Source organism: Phalangium opilio, unplaced genomic scaffold, assembly GCF_054372755.1.
Source record: "Phalangium opilio isolate 3A_F unplaced genomic scaffold, DU_Popi_V2 ptg000003l_1, whole genome shotgun sequence".
Lineage (NCBI taxonomy): Eukaryota > Metazoa > Arthropoda > Arachnida > Opiliones > Phalangiidae > Phalangium > Phalangium opilio.
The window spans coordinates 10785390-10795096 of NW_028324145.1; the positions used below are offsets into that span (position 1 = coordinate 10785390).

The 9707-nt window shown below is 33.1% G+C and overlaps 3 protein-coding genes across 5 annotated transcripts; 2 read left to right on the forward strand and 1 right to left on the reverse strand.

The window, feature by feature from the left end:
* Positions 1–546: 546 nt before the first annotated feature.
* On the reverse strand, positions 547–1764 carry LOC149717789 (coiled-coil domain-containing protein 97). 2 transcript variants are annotated; one of them, XM_089840715.1, is made up of 4 exons: positions 1199–1764; positions 966–1138; positions 799–919; positions 547–733 (listed from the first exon to the last, which is right to left on the reverse strand). In XM_089840715.1, exons 1-4 carry the CDS (start codon positions 1666–1668, stop codon positions 652–654), a joined length of 846 nt encoding a protein of 281 aa, XP_089696841.1. In that variant the 5' UTR covers positions 1669–1764; the 3' UTR covers positions 547–651. The 2 variants fall into 2 exon arrangements, with proteins under 2 accessions (XP_089696841.1, XP_089696842.1); XM_089840716.1 differs by having other exon boundaries at positions 799–907; positions 1199–1763.
* A 32-nt stretch (positions 1765–1796) lies between these two features.
* LOC149717790 (SANT and BTB domain regulator of class switch recombination) lies at positions 1797–4678 on the forward strand. The gene is made up of 8 exons (XM_089840712.1): positions 1797–2007; positions 2122–2405; positions 2473–2699; positions 2769–3153; positions 3464–3767; positions 3842–4039; positions 4110–4287; positions 4356–4678. Exons 1-8 carry the CDS (start codon positions 1858–1860, stop codon positions 4400–4402), a joined length of 1773 nt encoding a protein of 590 aa, XP_089696838.1. The 5' UTR covers positions 1797–1857; the 3' UTR covers positions 4403–4678.
* Positions 4674–9285, forward strand: LOC149717791 (syntenin-1-like). 2 transcript variants are annotated; one of them, XM_089840714.1, is made up of 5 exons: positions 4674–4850; positions 5245–5542; positions 5616–5959; positions 7019–7282; positions 8134–9285. In XM_089840714.1, exons 2-5 carry the CDS (start codon positions 5267–5269, stop codon positions 8186–8188), a joined length of 939 nt encoding a protein of 312 aa, XP_089696840.1. In that variant the 5' UTR covers positions 4674–4850; positions 5245–5266; the 3' UTR covers positions 8189–9285. The 2 variants fall into 2 exon arrangements, with proteins under 2 accessions (XP_089696840.1, XP_089696839.1); XM_089840713.1 differs by having other exon boundaries at positions 4675–4846; positions 5243–5542.
* Positions 9286–9707: the final 422 nt, after the last annotated feature.

Sequence of the window (9707 nt, forward strand, 5' to 3'; positions counted from 1 at the left end):
CGACAACTGCATTAGCTATCTTCTTCTAGATATAATTCCAAGAACTGTCCTTTTTATTTTTAATTTATCAAAACTGATTTTGAAGAAATTGAAACTTGATATTCATGTTTTTGTTGCTGAAGAAATTTACATTTACCGAAAATTATTTAAAAGAAATTTTTCTTTAGCTAAGAATAATTATAATTTGACCTATTTAATTATTAATTGTTAGATTACATTTAAATTTAATTTTTGTAGTGTATTTATTAATTTTTAGGGTTATTATTATAACGTTTTAAAGCCTTCAAAACTAACGAGGTGAAGCCAATCTTTAGGGGCTTTTAAAATCAATGCTTTTCCTATTAAGCGCCTGTAGAAATGTTTAACCCGCAGCACTTCTGTGTTCAGGGCAAAGCTACCTTACAGGGGTTTCACTCATTACGAGGGTGGCTTATGAATGCGTAAAAGTATGTCTGTCTTTCAGTTTAAATAATAAAACCAATTTAAATGTTTTTTTTTATATTATCAGAAAAAAGCTTTGTAAGACAAAAGAAAGGCAAGTCGAAATAAAAGGTTTTGACAATTTTTTTTATTTACAAGATGATAAATTGATAATACATATTTAAAACAAAACAAGATGTCAAGTGATACATATAAATTTATTATGAATTTTTAATCTGAATCAAAATATTTTTCCTCCTCATCTTCTGATTTAATTTTAAGATTATCATAATCTTCGTTATTATCAACAGATCTAAAAAAAAATTAAAGATGAATATAGAACAAATTAATATGTGACTTAACACTTAACAGTCTTACCCATAATCATAGTCATCTCTCCCAGACAGAAATTGTTGATACATGATATTTGTGAACTCATCACGAAGTCTGCTTTTCTCTTCAGTGTCAATTGAACTGGATTTATTCCCTTTAAAGAATGCTATATTAACAATAAATATCTATTTAATTAAAACCTTGGAATTTACCAGAACCATCCTCATCTTCACTCTCTAATTCAGACTCTTCTTCATCCTCATCTTTTTCTGATTTATCTGAATCTATGTAAGCATCACTGGCCATTTGATCTGCTAACTCTTCCTCTTTCATGTGATTTTCTTCGTGTTTTCTTTGAATAGATCTCATCAAAAATGCTGAAAATCTATGGGAAGGATTGAACTAATATGATATAATGTTAATAAAAATAAATGGATTAATTTACGTGGCTCCTTCAGGTTCCTCTTCAAGTTCACGCTTCTCCGCATCTGTTAGGTATTGCCCTATCATTTGCTCGTACAAATAAGGGCTTCTATTTCTCATTTCATGGTCGGAAAAGTAGTTTCCCTTTGAAATTAACCTCTGTAAAGCTTCATAACGTCTATTCTTGACTGTAACATTGCTTGTTTTCCCATCATTTAATTTTTCAATTTCTTTCAGGTAAAAATCAACTTCATAGTCGTTTCTCTCAGGTTCAAAATAAGAAAGGTCATCTAACGTCATGAATTTGTGGAATCGTTGTAGAAACAATACATTGCTTCTAGCTAGAAGTTCTTCAGCAATGGCTCTTTTCTCAGGATATGATAAATCACTTTCCCCTATCTGTTGGCTTTTAAAATGCGCACCACTGTTACCTATTCGATCCAGCATCGTTGCTTTCACACATTCCAAGTTGGAATTCGAGGTCATTTTCATTATAATTTAATTCAAATTATTAAAATCTAGATGAGTATCATTAATTTTCCTCTTCTTTCAAAAACAGGGTAAAAAATCGTCTGCTTATTCACGTGTTTGATAACGCACGCGTAGAACAGTTCAATGAGTCGCGCGCAACACCGTTTCCATGGCAACCAATGTAATCTTTTCTCAAATTCAAAAATCAAAATGAGCGGCAATGATCGCCCAGTTTCAAAATTTGCTGATTTTATTTTGAAAAGCATATCGAAAAACTCTGAGGCGACAAGAACCGTATTACAAACAAATCATCAAACATCGTGTTTAGCTCGAGTTTTGGGAGAAACGAATGGAGACGAGGTAAATATAACACAACACCTTAGAATAATTGCTAAGCCTTGGTTTGTCAAATAAGACAACCACAGGACCTTTCTTTCTTTCCTTCCGTTTGCCATAATATTTACGCGTTATTAGTTTCAAGAAACACTAAAGAATCTTCAAGAAACCAATCTGCTTGCCTACTTAGCCAGCAAAAATGTTGACAAAGTCAGATCAGGATTGCAACGCTTTAAATCTTTGGAATCCCAAAGCAGTTTCATTGACGTTGAAGATATTAGTGATAAGCCCACTAATTCACCCCATGATATCAAACCTGAAGGACATTGGTGGGAAATTGAACCATCGGAAGTAATTCACGAACAGGAACCCTCCAAAAAATTGGGTGTAGAGTCCAAAAATTCTGAAAGCCCACCTACAAAGTAATTCTATTGTCTATCTATTCCATATAATTAGGCCTCCACCATTATTAGACCTTATCTTCATTAGATTGAAGGAAGTAACAATTTGCGTCATAGATGACGCGCGAAAGAAAAAGGACACCTTTTTATGTCCCCATCATCTTTTGTTAAAAGAAATGCCCTACTTTGAAAAGTTTCTAGATTCGGAAGAGGAATGTGAAGTTCAGTTTTCAGTTCATTGCGATGTTGAGGTGTTCAAACGACTTCTCTTATTTGCCAGTAAAGATGAAGTTGAACAAGAAAAATTTGCCATTGGTAATTAAGTCGCGTTAAGTTAATACCCAAATCAATCAACTTATAAATAACTTAAAGTTTAATAATTAGAGCCAAAATACGCAATTCACATGTTGGTTTCCGCTGAATTTCTACAAATGAATCGCCTTGTTGATAAATGTTTGGAATATTGTCACGAGAATATGACCCTTCTCCTTTCATTATCTGGAATTATTAGCCTTTTAAACGAATCCTTACTTGGAAGGCTAGCTTCTTTATTCAAACCCAATGAAATCCCATGTTTAGATGACCCACACGATAAAATTAAATCCAAACTCTTTCGTAAACTGGCGGAACAACTTTTAAATTCCCCTAAACTAAGAAAATGTCAACTCTGCGAGAAAGTGTTCACAATTGACACTGAAAATCATGTTAAATGTACGCCAACTAGAACATTGATAAACAAAACTGGGGAGATTCAATACAATCATAAAATGTGAGACATGAACATCTTTTTTGAAAGCTCAAATCATGCAATTAGCCTTATTCCTGATCAGCGCCATCTACCCATAGCGGTGACTTTGAGAACTACTGTAAGCGGCAAGCCAATCAGATATCGCTAAAATCTGGTGACGTCATTTTTGGTAAGACCCCCGACAGTGCCAGTCAGTGACGTCACCAGATTTTAGCGACATCTAATTGGCTTGCCGCTTACAGTAGTTCTCAAAGTCGCCGCTATGGGTAGGTGGCGCTGATCAGGAATAAGGCTAATTGTGACAAAAATGATCACGTTTTTGATTTGATAGTGATCATACATGGAGCAAATCTCAATATTTACAATCAATTCACACTGATTTTAAAACCTGGGAAAAAACTTATTGGATTATGTGGGGGACAGTTCACAGTTTGCCATGTTGCACTTGTCAAAAAGTTTTTGCTTGCAAAGAGTACTCTCTTTGTCAATATCATCCTGAACCAGCGCAATTCCCAGAACCTTCTTTACAAAGCTCACAGGAGCAACATATGTCCTCTCATTCCACCGGGATATTCCCCTGTTGCGGTCATAAGGTCACAAAGTTTAACTTAATGGACCCTTTACAATTAGATACTGTAGGTTTTATAATTTATAATTATTCTTTTATTAATTAGTATTTAATTAATGGGGGGGGGGGTTTTCTCAAAAGGGTTGCAGTTTTCGTAATCATCTTTTGCCCCAAAATTTACGCCAATCGGAAGTCTGTCAAATACTATTGGCCAATAAGATAAATATTTGTTTAACGGAATTGAAAGATTTGAATGGGGAAAAAGAAATTGATTTTAAAAGTCTTTGCAAATGGAATGAAGATAAAATATCCAGACCTAGTCATAAGGCAACTTCAAGAGTAAGAAACAATTAGATTAATTAATTAATCTGCGATTAATACTGGAAATTTGGCTTCATTATGTTTTTAGGGTAGTGTAAGCCTAAGCCTTCAAAAACTAAGAATTAGCGATGATTCAAAAGAAAGAAGCCCACAAATAAGACTTTTACCAGGTCGTTCTGAACATCAAGGTGATAAAAATCAACAACAACAATTATGGAATCCCTCAAATTCAGTTTGGCATAATCAAGATTCAATTAGAGAATATGGTATGTAATTTATATCTATTTTTTGGTCTATTTTTGGTGGTGGAAATGCATGAATGTCTTTTATTTAGATTATGTGGGGATGGAAGCTGTCATTTCTCACATAAAACAGCATTAATTTGTCTGTGTTTGTCCATTAATTGTCTAAATTAATAAATGTTTAAAATATGTAATTAAAACGGCGTTTAAAACAAAAAAAAAAACCACGTGAAATTCAAAAATTCCGCGTTTTTGGCTCTATTTTGGTGGCATTACGACATTGGCTCGCGATTGGTTACTAACTTCGTGACGTCAGCATTACTCATTCCTAACGTCATTCAAGGTCCAATCAGTAATCAGTTTATCACGTGAATTTTATTACGTCAATAAAAAGTTGCAACTTGTTAGTTACGAATACGATTTGTGGGACGAGTGATTTTTTCGATCAGTCTCTTTGTTCTTAAGCCCGAAATCGGACGCCATTAATCACGTTTAGTTAATTTATGGTTACGGAACAATAATTTTAATAGTTTTAAGTAGTATTTAGGCTTGGAAGAAATTTTTATTAAAGTCAACAAAGGAAGTGAGTAAGAAAAAATATTGTACTTAAGCCTTGGCTTCGTTTTTTTCTGTTGAATCGCAGTTTCATGGTAGGGGCCTTAAAAATATTAAATTTTCTTAATTTTTTTTGTTAATTACTATGTTTAGACGTAATTATTTTCAAAGTATAGTAGGGATATGACGGAATTGAGTTTTTTTTTAAGGTTAGGTTAGGTTTAAGGGACAATTGGGTGCTGGTTTTTAGGAAGTAACTTACTTCCTAGAAGTATTTCAAACTTAACTGGAATTATGAGGTGGTGGGAGTTTTTTTTAACTCGGGCAGATGTTAAAATTTGTTGACATACGCAGCCTGACATCCTGTTCTGTACTGGTTGGGGAGAAAACTATTCTAAGCAAGATACATCCTTTAATTTTACAGAGATTGTTCGTAAAAACTGCAAACATGTCTCTATATCCATCATTAGAGGATATGAAGGTGCACAAAATGGCTACGGCTCAACAAAGCCAACAGGCCCAATATTCTCACGCTCCGGCATTGAATAGCATTCCTGTAGCTCAAGAAGCTCTTCCTTATCCCGTACAACCTTACAACAGTCAATCAGCCGGGAAAATATCTTCGCTTTATCCTTCTTTAGATGAATACATGGGACTCAATTTGCAATCTCCCGAAGCTCTACAATTTGTTGAACAATCAAATGCAGTTGCTGTCCCTGCTCCTGTAAGATGGGTTTTACACGATGACCTCAAACTGACCTATAAGCCAACAATTTACCTTTTCCCTACCGTTTCAGAGTGCCATTGCTATTCCAACAAGTTCTCCTCATAACATGATGGTTGCACCTATTTCTGGCCAATCAGCGGGTTTGAAAAGAGCAGCGGTTACTCATGGAATTAGGGAGGTTCATCTTTGCAAGGATGGTAGTGGGAAAGTTGGTATGAGGATGCAGCCAATCAACAAGGGTGTCTTTGTGGTACTGGTGCAAGCTAATAGCCCAGCTGCATTAGCCGGTCTACGATTTGGAGATCAAATTCTCACCATTAATGATGTAGTGGTGGCCGGATACAGCATGGATAAGGTCCATGATTTGATCAGAAAGAGTGATCCCAAGAATATTGCCTTGGCTGTTAGAGATCGGTGAGCATAAGGGAGCTAAAAATAGGCCTAAAAAGTCTTGAGGAGCTAAAAATAGGCCAAAGAATGTCTTGAGGATTTAAAAATAGGCCAAAGAAAGGTCTTGAGGATATAAAAATAGGCCAAAAAAGGTCTTGATGAGCTAAAAATAGGCCTAAAAAGTCTTGATGAGCTAAAAATAGGCCTAAAAAGTCTTGAGGAGCTAAAAATAGGCCAAAGAAAGGTCTTGAGGATTTAAAAATAGGCCTAAAAAGTCTTGAGGAGCTAAAAATAGGCCTAAAAAGTCTTGAGGAGCTAAAAATAGGCCTAAAAAGTCTTGAGGAGCTAAAAATAGGCCTAAAAAGTCTTGAGGAGCTAAAAATAGGCCAAAGAAAGGTCTTGAGGAGCTAAAAATAGGCCAAAGAAAGGTCTTGATGAGCTAAAAATAGGCCTAAAAAGTCTTGATGAGCTAAAAATAGGCCAAAGAAAGGTCTTGAGGATTTAAAAATAGGCCAAAGAAAGGTCTTGAGGATTTAAAAATAGGCCTAAAAAGTCTTGAGGAGCTAAAAATAGGCCTAAAAAGTCTTGAGGAGCTAAAAATAGGCCTAAAAAGTCTTGAGGAGCTAAAAATAGGCCTAAAAAGTCTTGAGGAGCTAAAAATAGGCCAAAGAAAGGTCTTGAGGATTTAAAAATAGGCCAAAGAAAGGTCTTGAGGATTTAAAAATAGGCCAAAGAAAGGTCTTGATGATTTAAAAATAGGCCAAAGAAAGGTCTTGATGATTTAAAAATAGGTCAAAGAAAGGTCTTGATGATTTAAAAATAGGTCAAAGAAAGGTCTTGGAGATTTAAAAATAGGCCAAAGAAAGGTCTTGATGATTTAAAAATAGGCCAAAGAAGGTCTTGGGGATTTAAAAATAGGCCAAAGAATGTCTTGAGGAGCTAAAAATAAGCCTAAAAAGTCTTGAGGAGCTAAAAATAGGCCTAAAAAGTCTTGGGGATTTAAAAATAGGCCAAAGAAAGTCTTGAGGATTTAAAAGTATATCAAAATTTTAATGGCAACCCTATCCTCGTGTTTAATTTCAGTCCCTTTGAGCGCACAATCACTATGCACAAAGATAGTGCTGGCAATATTGGTTTTGCTTTCAAAAATGGAAAAATATTCTCCCTGGTGAAAGATTCCTCAGCCGCTCGTAATGGACTTCTAATTGACCACTACCTCTTGGAGGTTAATGGACAAAATGTGGTGGGATTGAAGGACAAGCAAGTTCATGATATCATTGATGAAGGTGGAAATGTCATCACTGTCACTGTAATGCCGGCTTTTGTCTTTGAGCACATGATGAAACAGTGAGTTTTAAATATAATTATTTCTAATCCATTGAACCCTTTTTATGTGGTTGCTTCATGAGCTTCTAGCTTTCTTTAGAGTAACCATGATGTAGTTGTGCATCAAACTTTGCACTTTTTTGCTTGTTTTGGTGAACTTGATTGATTACAATGTGGGAATTAATATTTCACTCTTAAGTAACATTATAGCATAGTATTGCGTGAACTTGATCGTGTTGTTCACATTACTCACATTTGTTTTACAATTTGCTTGTTTTGGTGAACTTTATTACAATGTGGGAATTCATTTTTCACTCTAAGTAACATTATAGCATAGTATTGTGTGAACTTGATCATGTTGTTCACATTACTCACATTTGTTTCACAATTTGCTTGTTTTGGTGATCTTTATTACAATGTGGGAATTAATTTTTCACTCTAAGTAACATTATAGCATAGTATTGTGTGAACTTGATCGTGTTGTTCACATTACTCACTTTTGTTTCACAATGCGTAACTTTCTATTGCATTTTTGGTGTTTTTTATTGTTCACGGTAGTTTTTTTGGTACATTTGGTGTTTTTAGTTAGTTTAGTTCATTGTTCACGGTAGCTTTTTGGTACATTGGTGTTTTTAGTTAGAAATCGCGGATTATTTTATCATGATATACTAGTATGGTTAGACATTGCGATGTCATTGGAACATGCTTTTTCATGTTTTTGGCAATTGCTTTCAAGTATAACCTTTCCCATAATTCCTTTCATCACATCACTGGTAAGTTTTGGGTGTCACTATCAACGTATTATACACAACACATTTTCATGGAATATAATCACGGAAATATTAAAATAATCTTTGTAAATTTTATCCCAGTATGTCGTCATCTTTGGCAAAGAAATTGATGGATCATTCCATTCCTGATTTGTAAAGAAAGGGTTTTCTAAATTTGAAGATTACCTGTTTTTTTTTGCCAATAAACAAACAAACAAACAAACAAACAAACAAATAAATGCATAGCTGACTTATATTAAAAAAAAATAATTCAAATTATCATCATGGACCGCCAGCTGTTGCTGCTAAAGATTTTCTATTTTAAAATTGAAGATGGAATTTATTAAAAATAAATTTTAATGAAAAAGGATCACACGTGAATTGATTAAGAAGAAAAATTAATTAATTAAATGACCCTTGACCTTCAACTTCAGTATTTAATTTAATATAAAAGGGCTGAAAGCAATTCTCCAACCAATTATAAAGTTTTGCTGCGAGTTTTAAATGAATCAAATGTTTAATTAATTAATTATTAATTAAGGTAGGTTTAAATGATGTAAACGACTAAACGTCTGTCTACTCTTTTATGTATTGCCATGTGAAATAATTCAAATAATGTATCATAGAACTTTTTTATTTGTTTTTTTTTTTGAAGTCCTCCCTTGGGTTTATAATATTATACTTTATAGTTAAATGTTTATCTTATCTTATCTTATCTTTTATTAATCTTGTCTAGTCCTCTGTTAGATTGGGTACAACCAAACTATGCAGTGCCTAAATTGATCAATCTTTTGTTTTTTTTTAATTATTTTTAATTGTATATTATAAGTGCTTATTTGTTGTAATATATTTGATTAAAATAATTAATTAGTTATATTTTTAGATTTATGTTTAGTAAGTATTTTTTTTTTGTATATTTTCTATATATATATGGGGTTTAAGCTCTTTTAGATTTGAACTACTGCTACTAAAGTACTTGTTTTTATTGGGTCTTAAGTTCCAAAGACTAAGACTTACATTTACAATGGTTTATTTTAAGTAAACTAATTTAATTTAATTTTGTAAAGAGTTAAATTAGTTTAAAAAAATATTAATTCTTAAATACTAAATGATTACTAAAAAGAGCTTAAACTCAAAAATAATAAATACTCTTGGAAACTGTTCACCCTATCTTTAAATTTAATGTATAAGGCAAACCGTAATTATAATTAAGGAACAATATTAATTTGGACCAATAAAATAATTTTTTCAGTTTGTGTTGGTGTTTTATTTATTTATTTATTTATTTTTTTGGAAGGGAAATTTTCCCCATGTTTTAGTAAGGCGTTGTGTCACCCTTCCTTTGAAATTTAATGTATAAGGCCAACCGTAATTATAGTTAAGGAACAATATTAATTTGGACCAATAAAATAATTTTTTCAGTTTGTGTTGGTGTTTTTTTTTGGAAGGGAAATTTTTCCCATGTTTTAGTAAGGCGTTGTGTCACCCTCCCTTTGAAATTTAATGTATTATGAAAACCCTAATTAAGGAACGATTAATTTAAAGTAATAAAGTAATTTTTTCAGTTTGGTTTGGGAGTTTTATTTTTTTTAGCAATGGAAATTTTTCGCGATGTTTTAGTTACGCTTTGTGAAAGAATTGTGACAATGTGAATGGTAACCACAATGTGGTGTTTC